Source organism: Syngnathus floridae, chromosome 18 (genome assembly GCF_059516105.1).
Source record: "Syngnathus floridae isolate MCC-2025c chromosome 18, RoL_Sflo_1.0, whole genome shotgun sequence".
Lineage (NCBI taxonomy): Eukaryota > Metazoa > Chordata > Actinopteri > Syngnathiformes > Syngnathidae > Syngnathus > Syngnathus floridae.
This window is the reverse complement of record NC_142430.1, coordinates 4,669,306-4,689,618: the sequence shown is the minus strand read 5'-3', so window position 1 is coordinate 4,689,618 and position 20,313 is coordinate 4,669,306. Positions and strand designations below refer to the sequence as shown.

Below are 20,313 nucleotides of genomic sequence, written 5' to 3'. Positions count from 1 at the left end.
CACTCGACAAGATTGACATGACAGCACAAAACACAGACAAATATCAACACAACACCAATTCTGTTATTTCATGCTATCTAGAAATTTTAATATAATCTCCCTTACAAGAAAGCATAAGACAAAAGGCAATATACTTACCTTTGACCTTAGGGTCCAATGGAGAACCAACAGGTATCCTTCTGTCCAACTAAGTCCTTTCTGCAGACTGAAAAAAAGAGTAGTCTCAGCATATGAATCATTATAACCATACCTCGACCATATTTTTATCATTCAATTCTATGCAATTTATTTTATGAGGATAAATTGTTAGAAAAATAATGCACACATACTGTTGCATAAATAATGCACAAATATACTATTGCACGGAGGAACGCATATCATGAGTTTTGAAAAGGTGCACAAGACTTACTGATGGTGACTAGATGAGGTCTAAGTCCAATAGTTTCCTCAATGGGCAGCTTCAATCCCACTGTAATTGATGAGCGCCACTGTGTGCAATTTTGGTGGAACAGCAATTCGATTATCTATGGGCAAATCTTGTCACGTTTCTCGTTGAGCATGTTGGTAAAAACAATTACATGTGTTGACAGTGAAACTATTTTTGATTGATTATTCAAAACATCAGGACGTTGAGATATTTTCGATTTTTATCATTGGCAGGGGCTATTTTAAAATTTCACAAATTCTGGCATAAATCACCTGAGCCACATACTCGAAGGAATTTTATAACCTATGCTTTTATTCCATATATTTATCAATGTAACGTAAAATCTCACGCCCCTCTGGTCCCACAATACAGGTGAACTCGCGAGAACACGGTCAAGAGTTAATGATGACGTAGAATGTAAGCGACCTCTGTAAACAACTTGTATCGTGTGAGAACGTGATCTGTGAGTGCAACTTAAAATATCCATTCAGCAAATTATTGCAATTTACAGAATGAAGGGTCAGCATTCTCAGTCTAACATGGTCAACCAGGCCCTCCAAGGCCAGGCTGGTATGAGGCCCATGAATGCTGGGGACAAGAGGAACCCGCAGTGTGAGTGTCTGTATCTGACCAAAACTTTTTTTCAACATTTGTCCCACCATTGGAAGATATGGGCTACTTCGTATTTTTATTTATCAATTTGTCATTGCGAATTTTATGCTCAAGTGTATCTAATAGTCCTCAATTTTTATATGCCCTCACAGCTCTTCTGGGCGCAGCTGCCGCAGGTCTGAACAGTTCTCTCGGGTCAGTCCCCGGTAGCCAACCAAGTGCTCCAAACCTCAATCCGCCGAGCCAGATTGACCCTAGTTCGATAGAAAGAGCCTACGCAGCACTGGGTCTTACCTACCAGGAAAACCAGATCCAGGGTCAGCATTCACAGTCTAACATGGTCAACCAGGCCCTCCAAGGCCAGGCTGGTATGAGGCCCATGAACCCGATGGGTAAGTTGGCTGTATGAAGACTTTTCAATTTACAGCAGTGAAGTTAAATGCAGTTTTATTGTTAATGAGTGATGCAGATGTATAAAATGATTGTGTTCTCTTCATGTCTAGGAGCGAATCCTATGGGAGTTAATGGAGGCGTGGGTGGTCCTTCTCAGAATCAGCAAGCCAACTTACTGCAAGACGCTATGATGCATCTCAATTTGAATAGCCAGGGGTACGCAGGAAGAATCCTCCTGAATCACTTCAAACTAAACATTCCTTATTTCTCAACATAGTTTTGAACGTTAGCTAAGATTTGAAAGAGGCCTTCCTTTTTCGTTCTTCAGTTTGATGAATGATGCCAGTGGGGTCGTCGGCTCCATGCCTGCAGCAGGCCCTCCTTCTACGACAGGAATGAGAAAAAGTTGGCACGAGGACATCACGCAGGACCTGCGAAACCACTTGGTACACAAGCTGTAAGTACCGAAAACTCATTCTCATTTTGTTTATGCGATACTGACAAATGATCTGATCCTTTGTTAATTGTATTTTTACTTTTTAAATTTTCACCCGCAGTGTTCAGGCCATCGTTCCAATTCCGGACCCCGCAGCTTTAAAAGACCGCCGGATGGAGAACTTGGTGGCTTACGCCAGAAAGGTTGAAGGGGACAAGTACGAGTCGGCAAACACTAGAGTAAGTTACCACAGCGGTTGATAATGCGTACTGGTATTTATTTGAATTTTGCTTTCTTTAACTTCTTTTGGGGCAGGCTGAGTACTATCACCAGATAGCTGAGACGATCTACAAAATCCAGAAAGAGCTGGAGGAGAGGAGGAGGGCCCGTCTCCAAAAGCAGGGTCTGGGTCTTGGCCCTGCTGGTATGGGTCAGTCTCCTTGTTAGAAAAATGTATATATATGTTATCATGCGTCCTCTAATCAATGCTTACTGCAATATTACTGCAATATATGCTTGCTGTTTGGCTTTGCTGTTTTTATGTTGTGCTACAAAAAAGAAAGGTTACACCTGGGTCACGAGAGAGGTGACGGCTGGGTCAGGCAGGACGCAGCACCAAGACAATTCATAGAAACAACATGCCTGACCAAGGTTTTACACTCTCAGATGGAGCGGCAAGAAAACGTCAAGTTTCCTGTTTCTATCATAGAGACAAAGAGAGATGCTAATCTGCTTAAATTGTTTTGCACACATTGCCATATAAGTATGCAACACCTTGTGTTTATTTTTGCTTACGAGACAAAGCCCACATGATTTTTCCTCCCTCCCTTAGGGGCTTTTGTCTCACATTGTGGGTAGGACAAATCCAAATAAAAAGAGTAGGAGTGAATACAGATATTTAGTGTAGTAAGATTGTTGTAAGCTATCTGTACTGCACTCCACGCGAACATTTGAATTAATATTCTTGTCTCATTGTGATTTCTGTTTGCTGAGTCTTTTCTCTTTACTTTATAGTACACATGTCAGTAAAATAAACCTGACACTCCTACTGGACTGCCTCCGAGTTTGGGGATGGTATGCCACATTTGTTACCTGAGAATCTTACCAAAGGAAAAAAAGAACTTCAGAATAGTTTCTTAAGAAATAGCTTGTAAGAGGGGGTTGCTGCACCCTCTTCGGCATGTACATAAGCATACCTCTGTTTTTCCCAGATGGTCCCCTCCCTGACCCATCTATGGTACGACCCACCGGACCCAATCAGATGGTCAACAGGCTGCAAAGCCCAGGTATAAAGTCACTGGGGACCAGCCCACATTATTTCCAAAGCGATTGAAGCGCTAAGTGTTGTGCTAACAGTTGACGTGTTTTGCCAGGCATGAATCAATTCAATCAGATGGGGATGCAGTCTATGGGCCAGAGGTCCACTCCTCCTCTCCCCTTGGGAACATCTGGCAATCAGGTCAGTACAAAGTGAAGTTGACTTGTGTCGTGAACCTTAACCAAAGCTACTTTAGTTTCATGTTTGCAGTATGATGTGCTCGGATGAAAATAGGTGTTCAATCTTCATAGCGCCATTAGATGGACATTCTCAGTGAAGGTAATGCTTTTTTTAAATTTTGACCATTTGAAGTGGTCATCAAAACACAACTGACAATTGCCCTGTTGCTGGCAAGCACTTCAATTGATTTGCAAGTAGAAATTGTCAAGTGTGAAATAAAAGAAAAAAACAAGTAAATCTTTTTTTATCTCCTTATTTTGGAAAATGATTCTCAGAGGGAACGGATATGTACTCTCACTTTGCTCAAAGCAGCGATGAATCAAGCTTGAATTGCACCCTGTGCAAGATAATCCAACACAGACAATACCATTGATCTCGAGATTTTTTAAGACTTTGAATTATAAACAAATTATACAGTGATGGAAAAACAACAACAGGAAACAGGAAAACCTCATTTCAATTTTTTCTTCAAGTCTCTGATTCTATCCCAGTCTCCCGTGTCCACTTCTAGACCTCTGCTCAAAAACAAGGCTTCTTCTGGACACAAAAGAAATAAATAGTCACCACGCATCACTTGATGTTCTGCAGTCTCTTTGCCGAGGTTTCCTGAAGTGTTATGTTTAAGCTGGACTGGTGATGAGAGTTTCCATTTCCACCTCCTCCACCTTCACCTCCACTGCAGCAACTAAAGATTTGTAACAAAGTCAGATGGTGGCCATAAATATGATAGAAAAAAAATCCAGTTTCTAATCACTTACTTTCTTGCTCCTCTGGTTCTCTTTTGGGTTGAATAAGGAGCATGTTTGGAGGAGAAGTCATGTTTTTCTTGAATGGAGGTTGAGCAGAGGCGTTGCTTAAAGGTGATTGTTGATAGTCATCACCTTCGTCCTCCTTAATTTTATGAAGAAGGTGGGAGCGCTTCTTTGCATTCTTCCTCTCTAAAGTAACATGAAGAATTGGTATGACAACATGTATGAACATAAAGCGTGTGATGGCAAGAGGGAGAACTTACTTTTTCCCCTAAAGAAGGGTACCTTTGTCTTCTTGACCTGTACCACGTGGTTTTCGACTGCTGGGGACACAGAAAGCACCATGTACGTACAATTTAATTCCCTTTGTATGCATTTAAAAGAAAAATGACCACTATGAAATCATTTTTTAATATAAGCATTTACCGAGTCCAGGGGGTGGCTGAAGCTGGTAGCCGGTGAGCTCACACCAGCCAATGGGATAGATGTCGGGGGACTCGTGGTCGACCCACTGGTCAAAGTCATCATCCCAGCCGTCAAAGTGGATGAGGAGCAAGCGTCCCACGCAACGCTTCACAGTGGCCACGCACACCAGTCGTGGTTCCATCAGGTCCACCGCTTCCAGTTTCACATTAGGGGAGAAGCCGTGACCTGGATAATCCTACCCAGGTGCGCAAGTACATTCCGTTGTCATGAATTCAAATTGAAAGAAATGACGCATTCATCTATTAAAAGTTGATCTTTTTTTACAGTGTTGAACAGATGTGGAGGTGCAGCTTTTGAATTGGTCTGCTCCAGGTAATTTTCCCAGTTGAAAGTCTTGGGCTCGAAACCTGCCAGATTTACACTCAAGATTAGTTTATTGAAATGACCATTAAAAGACTTTCTAAATTCAAGCACTTCATTTGTACACTTTATCTCAAACCTTAAAAATCACTACATTGAATATTTTTTAACGTATGGATTTGGTAGAAACAAAAAATTCATTACTGCATCACTGTTTGAATGACTGAAATACATGAAATGTTCTTCCATATTAAAATTATAGATAGATCCGATATTATAGAAAGATTCTGATACAAGAGCCTGGATTTTTCCAGTGATGAGCAAACATACCACACACAATATTCCAATTACCTCGTGGCACAGTGAGTGGGATGTTATTCTTTTTGCAGAAGCCTTTAGGAAGGATTGCGTGAGAGGAAGCGTGGTAACAGAACCGGTCGGAAAGGAGCAATGATCCACTGTCAAAGCCGACCATCAGATAACCGTCTGACAGCACCTGTGAAAAGAAAGGTATGTAGATTGAGGATAGAATACACATCTGCCATATTGTTTGAGCTTAATTTTCATCTTTTAAGTAGGACATTTTCCACCTTGTGTATAGTTGCCACGCAGATGCTGCCCAGGTTTAGAGGGTCAATAGCTTCTAGCTTCATTCCCTCCTCAAAGAAACATCCGTCCATGTAGACATATCTGGGCTGGTGATGACATATGAATGACTTAATGACAATTCCATTTCCAAAAATCAGCAACAACACGAATCATTTTTATCGCATAACACATTGTAGTCCATGTCGATTTATCACTTTACCTTTTTAAAGAAGTTGTATGTACTGTCACAGTTACCCTTCAAACCGGCACCGGGTGATTTCACACCTGTGACACAAAAAATAAGAAGAAAAAGAAGGATTACGTACCCCTCCCTAAAATTCAGAACAGAAAACAGAACAACTGATTAAAACAGGTGACTTACCGGGTGTTTTGATGTCGTGACCCACTTGTTTGGACCAACCAATCGGATGCAGGAGAGGACTAGCCAGATGGCACCAGAAATCCGTCACAACGTTGTCAGGGGAGTCGCTCTGGTCCGTGTATAACAGCCGTAGGCGCCCACCAGTGATGGATGCGATGACAGCCTTGCGGGTCCGGCTGATGTATTTGGGGTCAACCACCTCCACACGCATGCCCACTTTGAAAGCTTGCTGCTTCAGGCTCTCGTTCAGCTAAAAGTAAGGTGGCGCAAGTTGCGCAATCAAGTCCAACATCATACTTTGTTTACATGCTAAATTATGGATGCTTAATTCTAATTATACTAAAGTGTTTTTTTACTTGTTTTACCTTGAGGTAGAACTCGACAGGCAAAGTGTGGGACCCCACCAACTTTTTCATCAGATATTCTTTCCAGTCAAGGATGTTGGTGACATCTACAACACGCACATCATCAAAATACATTTATTGACGCTTCATCAAAAATGCTGCCTTCTCAATAAATTGATTTACTTATTTTTAACCTTGTGATTCAAGGTTCAACAAAGTTTCACACTTCCCAATTTTGCATGCTCACCTTGTGGCGGCACCAGGAGCTTGCCAGTCATGGCGCACCACCCAATGGGGTGCAGCTCGCCCGAAACGAGGCTGCACCAGAAATCACGGCTGCTGTCATGCTCAAAGCCCTCGTATCGCAACAAGGCTTTGTATCCTAACAAGAGCAGACAGTTTTTTTTTAAAGACAGTTTTAGTGTACTATTATGCAATCTTAACGAAGATTAGAAATTTACAGCACTGATGGGAACATATGCGCACCTGCAATTTGAATGACAGTAGCGATCCAGTAAACTTTCGTCGACAGCACTGCGTTGCTGTTCAAGACTTCTACTTTCATCCCCACATTGATGTCGTCCCATTGGGCACACATGGGAGCCTGTGGAAGCCAGAAATCTTTAATTAAGTACTAATCCAATTCAAAAGCTGAAACCTTTTTCTCGATATTTGCACCTAAGGTAAACTTGAAGCTTAAAATACAGACCCTTCCGCAATAGGTGCAAATCCACAATAGTGAGACTTTAAACACAATGACAATTATCAAATGACACATTTACAATTTGTCTAAAAAGAATTAGAAAACCCAAAAATTGCAAGCACTGTAGCACAAAGTATTTGACACACTCACATGTCTGAAGGAAGAGACAGATGCCCCCAAGGATGTTTCCTTCTCCAAGTAGGCACCCCAATTGAAAACTGCAACAGGTGCTAGAGAATGGATGGAAAATTAAACTTGTACAGGAACAAAAGTATAAATTTCCAGGGTATAAATCGACCCCCCCCCCCCATAAAAAGGTCTAAGAAAACAAGGCTCAAAACTCAATATTTTTGTGAATTGCTCAAGACATGGCAGCGTTGCTTTGTTTGACTCTGTGCAGGTGTGAAGTTATTGGGTACACGTTATCCGTCAGTCAGCTGAAACAAGTGCCTGGCATCGAACACAGTTGCAATTTAAAGTTGCAGATGCCCAACAGTTTCAGACCTGTTATGTATCCAGCAGTATTTGTTTGAGACCTATCTGAAGTACGTGGCTTGTGCATATTCTGGGCTGGGTTTGTCTTCAGACTCTGAAGATGGCTGTAACCAGCCTCAACCTGCATAAGTTGAGCATGAGCACAACATATTTGAATAATAAATGATGTTAAATTGCAGTCATAGTATTTTCAAACAGACCTACAAAATTCAGGCCCATAGACAGGTGCCTTCGGTGCATGATCAATTTGCAAAAAAGGTGGAGGGCAAATTATGATTCACGAATTGGCTCAATTCATCAGTTTACATTTACTCACATTTTGCATGCCCACACCAGTTTCATCACCTAAGTCATCTTCAACACGTGTCATCTGTGTATCACCTTTGATCTGCTCATGTTCAATAAGCACCTCATCCACCAGCTGAAAGAAAGTTTGAACTTTGTTCACTCGTGCATGGAATCTTCAAAATATACTGACAATCAAAATTCCACAGTTCAGCGTAGCAAACTGGGATTAGATAACTTTTTTCATCAACTGTGATTTATTAAATGTATGTGTATTTCCTCCTTTTTGTTAGAAAGCAGGATTGTCAAGCTCATTTTTGTCACGGCCCACATACTAGTTATATTTTCCATCGGTGGGCCGCCATCGTATTAAATAAACACTACAAATTGATAAATAAGTTACGTTTGGAATTAGTTTTAAATATGACATTTCTTTGAGCAAGAAACAAAGTCGATATAATAAGAATCTCACTGGCCACCAAAATGTATCTGCCGGGCCACATCTGGCCCCCGAGCCTTTAGTTTGATAGAGGTGTGATAAAGACCAATGTACTATAAAAATGATACGAACGATTTATCAGGAAAGCACAGTACGATTGCACGTGTGTGTTACCAGATTTGAATTTTTACCGGCTTTTTTTGTGCTTTCTCAATAGTCCTCGATCCACTCTTCCTTACACCACGTGTTTTTCTATATCGGCGACTAACAATTCCCCGTGGAAACAATGTCGGAATATCAGTTTTCAAAAGTACCCTTGGGTGTTGCACATAATACCCAAGCGCATTTTTCCGTGCAGAGAGCGGGTCAAAACAGTCGTCTTCGAAATGTGCCCTGCACAATATCGACATAGATGAGGGTCTCCATCGAGGTCTTGTCTGTCGGACTTGCTGTGTCCAAATTTTGCGTAAAGCGGCATCTTTGGGGAACCGATATAGGCACACGCCATTCTTCCGTTCGTTCGAGCAAAAACCGGCAACGCAACGTGACGGCATAATCCAAATACGTAATTCAGGAGAAAAAACCTTTCAGCCAGCAAGTCGACTACCATGTGGCCCGATGACGTATCCACCTCCCCACTTATATTGATCGTGACATGGGTACTAAAACAAAAACTAAAAATAATTTTCAATGGTACAAGAGTAGCAGATACCAGTTGTTGCCAACATTTAAGGACATGTGAATGAAATCAGGATTCATTGGAGCTATGCACGAATCAGTTAAGAAATTGATGTCATGGCAACTCATGTGTGACATATGTCGACAGTGTGCCACTATTTTTGGCATAAATTTATCATAGCACAGGTAATTAAAATATTCACTTAGAGGTGACAACACACACTGAGTAAACGTACACATGGTCACAAACACACCTTTTTTCAATAAAAGCATCTGTCACCAAACTGGAAGCTTGAGGCTTTTCACAGAGTCTGATGATGATCATTTCCAGCTCTGTAATATCTTCAGCCTGCGACTGTTGGTTGTCTGCAACTTCAAATTCCAACTCTACACTTAATTCTCAGTTAGAAAACATGTTGCACGCCGCCATTCCAGTGCTTGCTTAGATAACGTTTGGGATTAAATGTGGCCCACGCATTGAGTCAAACAATACAATGAGTTGCGCAATTCACAAAAATATCGAGTCATCTGCAACTTTTTTTTCTGAATACGGTATTGTATATTCATGGAGAAAGCATGAAAACAATGAACAGTTTGACCAATCAACAGATGTGTTTGTGTGTGTAGTTCTCACCATCTAGTACTGCCGAGCGAGCTTTGGTAAATTTGCTAAATATTTTGGCCTTTTTTGTAAGAGGATTTTCCTGCAGAGAAGGACGTAAAGTCCATCAAATGTGATTAAACACCGTACAGTACAGGCTGCATTTTAAGATACCCGACTGAAGGTGGGCATTTAAAAACCTATGAGTGCCAATTGTATAACATTGTTGTTTAGAGAAACACAATAATTTCTTACCTGCAGGCGTGTCCGCACGGCTGACTTCTTGAAGCGAGATGCAAAAGAACGTGAGCAGGTTAGACTACAGAAACGTTTGCTTTTTGAGTAAAAGCTGCTACTGCACCCACGTATACCACACGTCTCACACGCCACTGTTAAAAAAAAAAAAGAAGAAGCAAATTTAAATACTTTTTTTTCTTTTCCCATTTTTCCATCATTTTATTATACACTGACCTGTTTCTGTTACTTTAGACTGCTCGTTTTGTTGTCCTTGTTTTTGCTCATCACTTGGTCCATCTGGATCTTTTGACTGTGATGGTACTATTTCAACAATTTTGGCCGGCGAAGGAGTCTGTGAAAAAGATTAAGTGACTGAAAATGTTGATGCACTTGTACAAAGCTATAGAAAAACAGTAACTACTCACTGTAATATTACACTCTTTTGGTTCTGCATCAATGCTCCAGTGCTTGACGGTAGCAAGGCATTTATCACAGCCAGTGCCATAACAGGAAGTGCAGTGCGGACGGACAAACACAGTGGGAACTGCACCAGGTCGCAGTTTCGGAACCCCTAAGGATGATATGGACTCAAAGTAGTCTTTGCCAAAATGCTCGCTGCAGAGGTGACAGTTGGGTGAGGCCAACCAGTCGCTGCGTGTACGTTGAACTTGCTTCTCCCATTTACGAAATTCCTCGGGGTCTTTGGGGAATGGGAATAGTGTGACATTGTTTTCCGCAGTTTTGCCGCACCCATACGCCACACAGTGGTAAGGCATTTTCAGTGATGCATCAGGAGTGTCTACGGTTCCTTGGGTTGGCACTTTCCTTTTGCGTGCCATCCGCTCTATCTATTAGCAAAACATTAGAAGACAATGATACATTGTAAAATAAAAGTAAAAGCAATTAACACTGTAAGATGAAGCTACCTGAGATGTACAATTTCTTCGAAAAGGAAACAGGAAAATGTTTAATTTCATTCCTTTAAGACATCCAAGTATATTGTATCTATCTCAGAATTTGTCTCTATAGTTAATGTATATTAATTTTCATGTTCATACAAGCAGCAGTGGCTTCCATGGGTAAACTCGTGGAGTCAATGTCCCACGTGTTATGGCTAGCAATAGCGTGTTTTCGACTGAGAAAGCAGACCATAAACTTACCTCGTCAGACGTTGCTGGTATTGGATCGGGATTTTCAGATGTTGGCCCATTTCTACCGACAAAATGCAGAGAGCATATATATGTGTGTTTGGTGACATTTTCTACTGTAAATCCCTGCCGTTTACAAGCTTCTACCCAGCGAATGCATTTCTCTTTGTTCCTCCTCGGCTTTGGAAAAGATATGAAGAAAACTCCCCTCATATGATCCCGGTGAGCATATCGCGAGTCGCTCCGGCAGAAACCAAAGCAGCAGTGTTTTGTTGTTACCATGATAGGTCCGTTAATGTTATTTTTGATAAAAAAATAGCGGGTTGGTCCTTTTGCGCTCCTATTGTTTACTACCCGCTCGAGTAAATGTCCGACCACGCTGCGGTGCAGTTCGCTGCTCTTAAAATGGAAACTTTGTGATAATTGTGACAAGCCCGATTGCGCTCACCTAACACGTTTTCAGCAGACCTACTCCGTCCTCTAAGTTCTGTGAATGAAACGTTACGGTGTTTTACGCCGTTGTAAATTCAATACAATGATTGCATCAGAACGAAAAAATTCCGAATATTGCAATAATTCGCTGAATGGATATTTTAAGTTGCACTCACAGATCACGTTCTCGCACTGATGATACAAGTTGTTTACAGAGGAAACGACGGTCGCTTACATTCTACGTCATCATTAACTCTCGACCGTGTTCTCGCGAGTTCACCTGTATTGTGGGACCAGAGGGGCGTGAGATTTTACGTTAAATTGATAAATATATGGAATAAAAGCATAGGTTATAAAATTCATTCGAGTGTGTGGCTCAGGTGATTTATGCCAGAATTTGTGAAATTTTAAAATAGCCCCTGCCCATAATAAAAATCAAAAATACCTCACCGTGCTGATGTTTTGAATAATCAATCAAAAATAGTTTCACTGTCAACACATGTAATTGTTTTTACCAACATGCTCAACGAGAAACGTGACAAGATTTGCCCATAGATAATCGAGTTGCTGTTCCACCAAAATTGCACACAGTGGCGCTCATCAATTACAGTGGGATTGAAGCTGCCCATTGAGGAAACTATTGGATTTAGAACTCATCTAGTCACCATCAGTAAGTCTTGTGCACCTTTTCAAAACTCATGATATGCGTTCCTCCGTGCAATAGTATATTTGTGCATTATTTATGCAACAGTATGTGTGCATTCTTTTTCTAACAATTTATCCTCATAAAATAAATTGCATAGAATTGAGTGATAAAAATATATTCGAGGTATGGTTATAATGATTCATATGCTGAGACTACTCTTTTTTTCAGTCTGCAGAAAGGACTTAGTTGGACAGAAGGATACCTGTTGGTTCTCCATTGGACCCTAAGGTCAAAGGTAAGTATATTGCCTTTTGTCTTATGGTTTGTTGTAAGGGAGATTATATTAAAATTTCTAGATAGCATGAAATAACAGAATTGGTGTTGTGTTGATATTTGCTTCTTTTTTTTTTCTTTAACAGTGGCGTGTGAGACGTATGGTATACGTGGGTGCAGTAGCAGCTTTTACTCAAAAAGCAAACGTTTCTGTAGTCTAACCTGCTCACGTTCTTTTGCATCTCGCTTCAAGAAGTCAGCCGTGCGGACACGCCTGCAGGTAAGAAATTATTGTGTTTCTCCAAACAACAATGTTATACAATTGGCACTCATAGGTTTTTAAATGCCCACCTTCAGTCGGCTATCTTAAAATGCAGCCTGTACTGTACGGTGTTTAATCACATTTGATGGACTTTACGTCCTTCTCTGCAGGAAAATCCTCTTGCAAAAAAGGCCAAAATATTTAGCAAATTTCCCAAAGCTCGCTCGGCAGTACTAGATGGTGAGAACTACACACACAAACACATCTGTTGATTGGTCAAACTGTTCATTGTTTTCATGCTTTCTCCATGAATATACAATACCGTATTCAGAAAAAAAAGTTGCAGTTGACTCGATATTTTTGTGAATTGCGCAACTCATTGTATTGTTTGACTCAATTTGTGGGCCACATTTAATCCCAAACGTCATCTAAGCAAGCACTGGAATGGCGTGCAACATGTTTTCTAACTCAGCATTAAGTGTAGAGTTGGAATTTGAAGTTGCAGACAACCAACGGTCCCAGGCTGAAGATATTAGAGCTGGAAATGATCATCATCTTCAGACTCTGTGAAAAGGCTCAAGCTTCCAGTCTGCTGACAGATGCTTTTACTGAAAAAAGGTGTGTTTGTGACCGTGTGTACGTTTACTCAGTGTGTGTTGTCACTTCTAAGTGAATATTTTAATTATCTGTGCTATGATAAATTTATGCAAAAAATAGTGGCACACTGTTGACATATGTCACACATTAGTTGCCATGACATCAATTTCTTAACTGATTCGTGCACAGCTCCAATAAATCCTGATTTCACATGTCCTTAAATGTTGGCAACAACTGGTGTCTGCTACTCTTGTACCATTGAAAATCATTTTTAGTTTTTGTTTCAGTACCCATGTCACAATCAATATAAGTGGGGTACGTCATCGGGCCACATGGTAGTCGACTTGCTGGCTGAAAAGTTTTTTCTCCTTAATTACGTATTTGGATTATGCCGTCACGTTGCGTTGCTGGTTTTTGCTCGAACGAACGGAAGAATGGCGTGTGCCTATATCGGTTCCCCAAAGATGCCGCTTTACGCAAAATTTGGACACAGCAAGTCCGACAGACAAGACCTCGATGGAAACCCTCATCCGTGTCGATATTATGCAGCGCACATTTCGAAGACGACTGTTTTGACCCGCTCCCGGCACGGAAAAAAATGCCCTTGGGTATTATGTGCAACACCCAAGGGTACTTTTGAAAACTGCTATTCCGACATTGTTTCCACATTGTTTTCTAAATCGTTAGTCGCCAATTTAGAAAAACACGTGGTGTAAGGAAGAGTGGATTGAGGACTATTGAGAAAGCACAAAGGAAGCCGGTAAAAATTCAAATCTGGTAACATACACGTGCAATCGTACTGTGCTTTCCTGATAAATCGTTCGTATCATTTTTATAGTACATTGGTCTTTATCACACCTCTATCAAACTAAAGGCTCGGGGGCCAGATGTGGCCCGGCAGATACATTTTGGTGGCCAGTGAAATCTTATTATATCGACTTTGTTGGTTGGTTGACTTTGTTACAAATCTTCAGTTGCTGCAGTGGAGGTGAAGGTGGAGGAGGTGGAAATGGAGACTCTAGTCTTGACCAGTCCAGCTCAAACATAACACTTCAGGAAACCTCGGCAGAGAGACTGCAGAACATCAAGTGATGCGTGGTGACTATTTATTTCTTTTGTGTCCAGAAGAAGCCTTGTTTTTGAGCAGAGGTCTAGAAGTGGACATGGGAGACTGGGATAGAATCAGAGACTTGAAGAAAAAATTGAAATGAGGTCTTCTGTTTTTCCTGTTTCCTGTTGTTGTTTTTCCATCACTGTATAATTTGTTTATAATTCAATGTCTTGAAAAATCTCGAGATCAATTGTATTGTCTGTGTCGGATTATCTTGCACAGGGTGCAATTCAAGCTTGATTCATCGCTGCTTTGAGCAAAGTGAGAGTACATATCCGTTCCCTCTGAGAATCATTTTCCAAAATAAGCAGATGAAAAAAGATTTACTTGTTTTTTTCTTTTATTTCACACTTGACTATTTCTACTTGCAAATCAATTGAAGTGCTTGCCAGCAACAGGGCAATTGTCAGTTGTGTTTTGATGACCACTTCAAATGGTTAAAATTTTAAAAAAGCATTACCTTCACTGAGAATGTCCATCTAATGGCACTATGAAGATTGAACACCTATTTTCATCCGAGCACATCATACTGCAAACATGAAACTAAAGTAGCTTTGGTTAAGGTTCATGCCATGCTCAGTCTCTTTGTTTTCTTGGCCCCTTTTGTCTTTGGATTCTTGCGAAGATTGGATTTGCTTTTGTGCATCTTACCCTGCTTAACTCTGCTGCTGAGGTGCATCGGCTTCGGTTTGGTGGCCTTGGGCGTCTTGCTACGCTTTGTGGCAACACTGGGAACAGAAGGGAGTGAATCGCCTCCTGGACATGCCTTGAAAACATGGACGTCTTTGACTCTGCGGCCTCTCAGCTCAGGCGGGTTGGCACAGGTGGCTCGCACCTTTAGGTTGACTTTCTCAATCCAGCTAGACAAAGGGTGTCAAAGATAACCACAAATTTACAAGTAATTAATTAATAAACTTTGCTATCCCCAAACAATGAATAAGTTATTCATTGACATACAGGCGTAGTGGCAGCAGAGGGCAGTCACACATCAAAGGGTTGTCCGCCAGGTTGATGACCTCCAAGGAGGTGAACTGACGGAGGTCCGGCACCTCTTCGAGATGGTTCCCCTCCAGGAAGAGACTCCTCAAACCTGGACCCAAGCCTGCCAGTGAGCTTTGAGACATCTGCAATAAATAAATAAATAAGGCTAGTCATGTGCATAGCCACACATTAAGTCATAGTGGAGTAAATAATTGATGAAAATGAGCGTTTTCCATTACTATGAATCGCAGAACTGTTGAGTTTGATATTATTTCTGAGAATTGCAGCATTTTTTTAATTGTTTTTTTTAACACAATCATTCTGGACACAACTGTAGCAACCAGCAAGGTCCACCTACCTTCTCCAATGCCATATTATCCAAATAAAGCTCCTTCAGTGATTTTCCCAAAGGCTGAAAAGCATTTGGGCCAACCCATCGAATGGTGTTCCCTGACAACCTCAGGTCCTTCACGTTCCCCAGCTTGCTCAAGGCTTCAGTGGGCACTTCTTTCAACTTGTTCCCTGCCAGGTGTAGCGTATCAAGGTCGGCCACGTGCTCCAAAGCCTTGGGTGATACGTGGTCAACAGCGTTTCCGGTGAGGTAGAGGGCTCTGAGGCTCTTAGCGCCATCCAGGGCATTCGCCTCAAGCTTGGAAATAGAGTTGTTCTCCAAATGAAGCGCAAGCAGTCCCGGGAGCAATTTAAAGGCCGCTTTTGGGAAAATGGTGAAGTTGTTCTTCTCTAGGTGAAGGTAAGTCAGCTGAGGGAGTCCTGTGGATTACAGTACACCCAATGAAGAAACAGGGGGGCAGTGCAACATGTGTCTTCTCTTAAGGAAATGAACAGTGCAGACAAGCGCCATGTAACGTGGCTGGAGCACAAAGTAGTCAACACTTCTCCCTTTTTTTATATTTGCATATTTTCAATACCTTTAAATGCTTCAGGCCTGAGGGATGAGATGAGATTCTCTGAGAGGTACAAGTAGATGAGGCCCTTCATGCCATTGAAAGCTCCATCCTCCACCTCTACAATTTTGCAGCGCTGCAGGTGCAGCGACACCACCTGAGAGACGGCGGGGAAGCTGTTGCTCGGGATGTAGTGGAAGTTGTTGCCGCGCAGGTCGAGGAGGCGCGTGTCCGGAGAGAAACCCCGAGGAATTTTGGAGTGACCGCGGTTCTCACAGGAGGAATGGTATGCATCAGCCTGATATTATGGAGGAGATGGGGAAGTTGAACTCATTCGCTACCCTCCAAAGGGAAGTCAACTAAAAAAAAAATCTTTACAATATATTATTGTGGAAAATGAACTAAGCAGCAAAGTCCACCACTTTTAAAATAACTGCCGTCTACACTCACCTCACAGATGCAGTTAGCGGGACACTTGGCTTTGTTCTCCGGCGCCTCAGTGGGTGGCGGCGCTCTTCTACTAGCTTCCTCAAACTCGGCCTTCAGCATGGCCTCCTGGCTTTGACAGCGCAGCTCCTTAGGATGGACCGCTTCGAGGATTTCCCCGGAGAGGTGTAACGGTCCTGCACATGTTCCTATCAGCTTCACCTTACTACGGATGGCCCACTCCCTGTAACACAGTGAAAAAACAAGTCGAGTGGAGTCCACTGATATTTGTGTGCTGAGCGAGGCTTGCCGGTACCTGAGCGGACCCATGTAGCAGTTACAGTAAATGGGGTTTCCGGCCAAGTGGAGCCGCGCCAGCTTAGGGGTGCCGTCCGAGAAGGGTTGCATGACACGCAGCTGGTTATGGCTGAGATCCAAGTGGATGAGATTGGGAGACTTGGATATGGCCGTGTTGGCCAGATCCTGCAGGGACATGTGATCCAGGAAGAGGTGGCTCAGCTTGGCCATTGACACAGACTCTTCACCCAGGTACGTCATGGGATTGTAGCTCAAATCCAGGCGGGTCACTTCTGGCAATCTGTACAAAAAGGCTTCTGTTGATTTATAAATTCAAGTTTGTGTTTTTTTTATTATTGTTGTTGAGAAACCTATCTGTAGGTATTTATGGAATCTCAGCATATATTGGGGGTCTTTCTGTAATGCCGTAAAATGGCGCCTAAGCCTAACAGGAAAGTCCCATTTTTTAAAAAATAATAATAATACATAATTGTGTTACACAGGGCCCCAATATATTAGAAGAACATTATTTTTTCATTTATCTTTCTATTTTAATCAACGACTGATGTCAGCGCTAATGTTGTCAACCCACCTGGTCATGGTCTCAGTTGGGAAAAACTGCAGCTCGTTATGGTCCAGGCTGAGCCGGTTGAGAGTGAACAAGCCGGCGAAGGCTTCAATGTCCAAGTAGTTCAGGGAGTTGTGACTGAGGCGAAGCCACTTGATGTTCAGTAAGCCCTGTTGGGAGAAGGTACTACATATAAAATCTCTTTTTGCAGAATTCACCCATGGCAGTGTGTGAGGCTGCCTTATGTTTACCTGGAAGGCCATGTTAGGGATGTAGACAAGATGGTTGTGCGTAAGCGAGAGCAGGTTGAGGAAGCCGAGCTGGGAGAAGGCTCCGGGCTGGATCTCCTCAACGCGGTTCCGGTCTATCATGAGCTGCTTCAATGAGGACAGACCGTCGAAAGACTCCTGTACGTCACAAGGCAAATAAAAATTAATAAAAAAATATATTATTCATGTTGGACTTTGTATAGTTTCTTCTTAGAAAAGAAGGAAAGACTGCATGGATTGGTTTTAGCGGGTTTAAGAAACTGTGGTTTAATCATGACAGTCCTCTAACAAAAAAAAAAAAAAAAAAAAGGAAGCCCCTGCTGCAAAGTGATCATTTTGAATACAAAGCCAACATGTCATAAATCATTGTGTTGCTGTATAAACCCACCTGGTACAAAATGTCAATGTGGTTGCTTGCCAGGTTGAGGAAGACTAGGCGGCCGAGGCCTCTGAATGCGCCCTCCTTCACCCTACGGATGTTGCAGCGTTGCAAAGACAGGTGAGTGAGATACGGGGTTTTTCGGAACGCTCCGGTGGGGAGTTCTTGGATGTCGTTCCCTCGAAGGTCAAATTTCACTGTAATCTGCACAGAGAGGAAATCAAGAAGACTGACATGAGTCAAGATGTCTAAATGAAGCTCTTCAACTCAGTTCAGCAGTTCCTGGTCACTATTCGTACCTCGTCCACAGTGGGTGGAATCTCAGTCAAGTTCTTGTTGACACAGGTGATGGCGAGCTGGATCTGGTCGCATACGCACTGCTCTGGGCATTTTGCAGCTTGCGCCACGAGGAGGAAGAGGAGCGTGAAGCTGAGCAGTGGGACCCACACTTTGTCAGGAGAGAGCAGGGAGTACATCTGAAACATCAAGGATACAAAATGCATTAGTAGGAAATACATACTTCTTTGTACAACAATATTGGTTGGATGATCGAGTATAATTGATGTTGCTGCCATTCTATTACCTTTAATATGAAAGGGGTGGAGGCTTCTCAGGGGGGGCTTAGTGCCACTTTGGCAAGATGAGCCAGCCCCAGTGCTCACTGGAATGCCTTAAAACCACATTCCCATGTTGGATCAACCGCCTAGATCCGCAACAATGGACTTGGAAAGCTCCATGTTATGAAATTTGGAGTCTCTGACGGGGTCGCTGATGGCGTAGCGTTTATTCATCTGACTTTGGTGTAAGGTGTGTGTTCAATTCTCACTCAGTGATAGGTTGTCGGTCTCTATGTATAACCACATACGAGATCTCGAGATGGTCCCATTTGAGGAAGCTTTTATTACAGTGTCCATAAATGATTGAAGCTAATATGCTTGTTGGAACTGAATGGTTCTATTCAATGCTGTTAGAGCAAATGTGACTTTTCAATATCCTCACATCATTTCAGAAGCATGTAAGAGAGAGGCCCAAGAAATTAGAGACGGTAGAAATTTCCTCCACCAGGACGACGTGTATGCATCCCCCCTTGAGATCAACAGTGCTGACCGCAGAGGAGCACGCATGCAGGATTGCCTGTTGTACACAAAGACGCCCTGTGTCTCTTCTGAGTGGCCGGTGCCAAAATGTCTTTTCCACTGAAGGTGTGTGCGTGAGCAAGATGTGCATCAATTCTAGGCTACCAACTGTGCAGAGTCTTAAGTGACATACACACTCCCGTAAACATAACTCAGAGATTATAGCCAACTAAAGAAATACACAGAGTTAAATACATTTACAGTGCATTACTTTTTCATGGCCACCAATCATTGGTAACTGAGTACTATTACACTCCTATTTGTAGGTTTATTATTGGGCTCCTTTATTCGTCCGGAAATTGAACTAATTTCAATTTTGCTACTGCCCCAATTTTTCTAGAAAGTGTCACAGAAGTCCGTCTAACAGTTTAGTGTTGTCATATCATCAAATCAATAATATGGCGATGAAAACAAGCTGACGAACCTGCGCCAATTCAACGTAGTGCTAATATAGTAAAATAGTACTTAAAACACGTTTAGGCTATAATTATCAAAAACAAAGTACTGATTGTGCTGTCATGTGTCGCCGCTGTGCAGTTTACTGCGCACCGTTCGGAACCTCGAAACGCCTCATGTCGGCACAACCCACTTTGATTTACGTAGATATCCCACATCCAATGGCTCTTAACTTTAAAGTAGTTCGGTATTTTATATGTATTTCCAATGGTATAGTAAAGTGAGCTCACCTTGGTTCCGTCCAGTTGCTGATGAGTTCTGCCGGCTGTCGAACTTGGGCTGTTGTCCCCTCCCCACCTTAGAAAAAAAAGTTTATCCCCTCCATTCGCAAATACAGTCACTTACACTGACATAATACACACAACCAACACTATTAGTTTATTTTAACTCCTGAAATGAAATTTAAACATTTTCAGAGTTAAATAGTAGTAACAGTGTTTACACAGTTCAACGATGTAATTAAGCTTCGCACCTGCACTTCTCTCGACAAGTCCGCGCCTTTTTTCTCATTACTCAAAAGCACAATTACATTCAAACAAATGAGTTTGGTACAATAAAGTGATTTTCACTCACCCAAACCTCGTGTATTAATGTTGGCATTTTCATCTCTGCTGTTAATTAAACATTTTGATTCAATAAGCATTCAGTCAGTCTTGAGGTTGATTGACGCGTAGACGAGTCACTGGCTGCGTCCAAATTCACAAGATGTCATTTTCGGCCGCATGACGTCATCTCTGGCGCGGCTCACCATGTGTCCAAATACGAATTAAGACA

The 20,313-nt window shown here is 42.1% G+C and overlaps 3 protein-coding genes and 2 long non-coding RNA genes across 11 annotated transcripts; 3 read left to right on the top strand and 2 right to left on the bottom strand.

The window, feature by feature from the left end:
• The first annotated feature begins 827 nt into the window (after positions 1 to 827).
• LOC148382377 (histone acetyltransferase p300-like) lies at positions 828 to 4,778 on the top strand. 3 transcript variants are annotated; one of them, XM_088359403.1, is made up of 9 exons: positions 828 to 1,045; positions 1,192 to 1,431; positions 1,543 to 1,648; positions 1,761 to 1,889; positions 1,990 to 2,107; positions 2,184 to 2,298; positions 2,883 to 2,942; positions 3,080 to 3,154; positions 3,242 to 4,778. In XM_088359403.1, the coding sequence occupies exons 1-7, from the start codon at positions 940 to 942 to the stop codon at positions 2,900 to 2,902; spliced, it is 834 nt and encodes a 277-aa protein (XP_088215529.1). In that variant the 5' UTR covers positions 828 to 939; the 3' UTR covers positions 2,903 to 2,942; positions 3,080 to 3,154; positions 3,242 to 4,778. The 3 variants fall into 3 exon arrangements, with proteins under 3 accessions (XP_088215529.1, XP_088215531.1, XP_088215530.1); XM_088359405.1 differs by having other exon boundaries at positions 829 to 1,039; XM_088359404.1 differs by lacking the exons at positions 2,883 to 2,942; positions 3,080 to 3,154; positions 3,242 to 4,778 and having other exon boundaries at positions 829 to 1,045; positions 2,184 to 2,827.
• Positions 3,731 to 11,515, bottom strand: l3mbtl2 (L3MBTL histone methyl-lysine binding protein 2). Of its 3 annotated transcripts, XM_088359400.1 has the most exons (20): positions 11,410 to 11,439; positions 11,250 to 11,288; positions 10,814 to 10,865; positions 10,079 to 10,501; positions 9,888 to 10,005; positions 9,672 to 9,805; positions 9,450 to 9,519; positions 7,069 to 7,148; positions 6,702 to 6,819; positions 6,463 to 6,597; positions 6,237 to 6,322; positions 5,872 to 6,121; positions 5,710 to 5,774; positions 5,492 to 5,596; positions 5,253 to 5,397; positions 4,866 to 4,948; positions 4,542 to 4,776; positions 4,379 to 4,438; positions 4,125 to 4,304; positions 3,731 to 4,051 (listed from the first exon to the last, which is right to left on the bottom strand). In XM_088359400.1, the coding sequence occupies exons 4-20, from the start codon at positions 10,490 to 10,492 to the stop codon at positions 3,987 to 3,989; spliced, it is 2,343 nt and encodes a 780-aa protein (XP_088215526.1). In that variant the 5' UTR covers positions 10,493 to 10,501; positions 10,814 to 10,865; positions 11,250 to 11,288; positions 11,410 to 11,439; the 3' UTR covers positions 3,731 to 3,986. The 3 variants fall into 3 exon arrangements, with proteins under 3 accessions (XP_088215526.1, XP_088215525.1, XP_088215523.1); XM_088359399.1 differs by lacking the exon at positions 11,250 to 11,288 and having other exon boundaries at positions 11,410 to 11,515; XM_088359397.1 differs by lacking the exons at positions 11,250 to 11,288; positions 11,410 to 11,439 and having other exon boundaries at positions 10,814 to 11,237.
• LOC148382376 (uncharacterized) lies at positions 4,865 to 6,408 on the top strand. The gene is made up of 2 exons (XR_015853941.1): positions 4,865 to 4,913; positions 5,291 to 6,408. It is a non-coding gene; the product is annotated as an uncharacterized LOC148382376 (long non-coding RNA).
• Positions 10,719 to 14,712, top strand: LOC148382374 (uncharacterized). Of its 3 annotated transcripts, none has more exons than XR_015853938.1 (7): positions 10,719 to 11,023; positions 11,789 to 11,903; positions 12,108 to 12,174; positions 12,299 to 12,432; positions 12,585 to 12,654; positions 12,914 to 13,032; positions 13,986 to 14,712. It is a non-coding gene; the product is annotated as an uncharacterized LOC148382374 (long non-coding RNA). The 3 variants fall into 3 exon arrangements; XR_015853939.1 differs by having other exon boundaries at positions 10,721 to 11,023; positions 11,825 to 11,903; XR_015853940.1 differs by lacking the exons at positions 10,719 to 11,023; positions 11,789 to 11,903 and adding an exon at positions 11,924 to 11,983.
• chadlb (chondroadherin-like b) lies at positions 14,445 to 20,243 on the bottom strand. Its single transcript, XM_088359401.1, has 12 exons — positions 20,113 to 20,243; positions 19,770 to 19,836; positions 18,247 to 18,423; positions 17,957 to 18,151; positions 17,551 to 17,706; positions 17,324 to 17,469; positions 16,751 to 17,032; positions 16,459 to 16,678; positions 16,033 to 16,306; positions 15,462 to 15,874; positions 15,080 to 15,246; positions 14,445 to 14,982 (listed from the first exon to the last, which is right to left on the bottom strand). The coding sequence occupies exons 3-12, from the start codon at positions 18,421 to 18,423 to the stop codon at positions 14,688 to 14,690; spliced, it is 2,325 nt and encodes a 774-aa protein (XP_088215527.1). The 5' UTR covers positions 19,770 to 19,836; positions 20,113 to 20,243; the 3' UTR covers positions 14,445 to 14,687.
• Positions 20,244 to 20,313: the final 70 nt, after the last annotated feature.

Excerpts from the sequence above, each read along its gene's own strand:
- LOC148382377 (XM_088359403.1), top strand. The coding sequence starts at position 940 with ATGAAGGGTCAGCATTCTCAGTCTAACATGGTCAACCAGGCCCTCCAA. Across the intron at positions 1,046-1,191 it reads GAGGAACCCGCAGTGTGAGT|CTCTTCTGGGCGCAGCTGCC; the intron begins GTCTGTATCTGA and ends ATGCCCTCACAG. Across the intron at positions 1,890-1,989 it reads AACCACTTGGTACACAAGCT|TGTTCAGGCCATCGTTCCAA; the intron begins GTAAGTACCGAA and ends TTTCACCCGCAG.
- l3mbtl2 (XM_088359397.1), bottom strand. The coding sequence starts at position 11,083 with ATGGTAACAACAAAACACTGCTGCTTTGGTTTCTGCCGGAGCGACTCG. Across the intron at positions 10,502-10,813 it reads TACCAGCAACGTCTGACGAG|ATAGAGCGGATGGCACGCAA; the intron begins GTAAGTTTATGG and ends TTTTGCTAATAG. Across the intron at positions 4,949-5,252 it reads CCCACTCACTGTGCCACGAG|GTTTCGAGCCCAAGACTTTC; the intron begins GTAATTGGAATA and ends TAAATCTGGCAG.
- chadlb (XM_088359401.1), bottom strand. The coding sequence starts at position 18,423 with ATGTACTCCCTGCTCTCTCCTGACAAAGTGTGGGTCCCACTGCTCAGC. Across the intron at positions 17,707-17,956 it reads ACATTGACATTTTGTACCAG|GAGTCTTTCGACGGTCTGTC; the intron begins GTGGGTTTATAC and ends TGTGACGTACAG. Across the intron at positions 15,875-16,032 it reads CAGGCCTGAAGCATTTAAAG|GACTCCCTCAGCTGACTTAC; the intron begins GTATTGAAAATA and ends TGTAATCCACAG.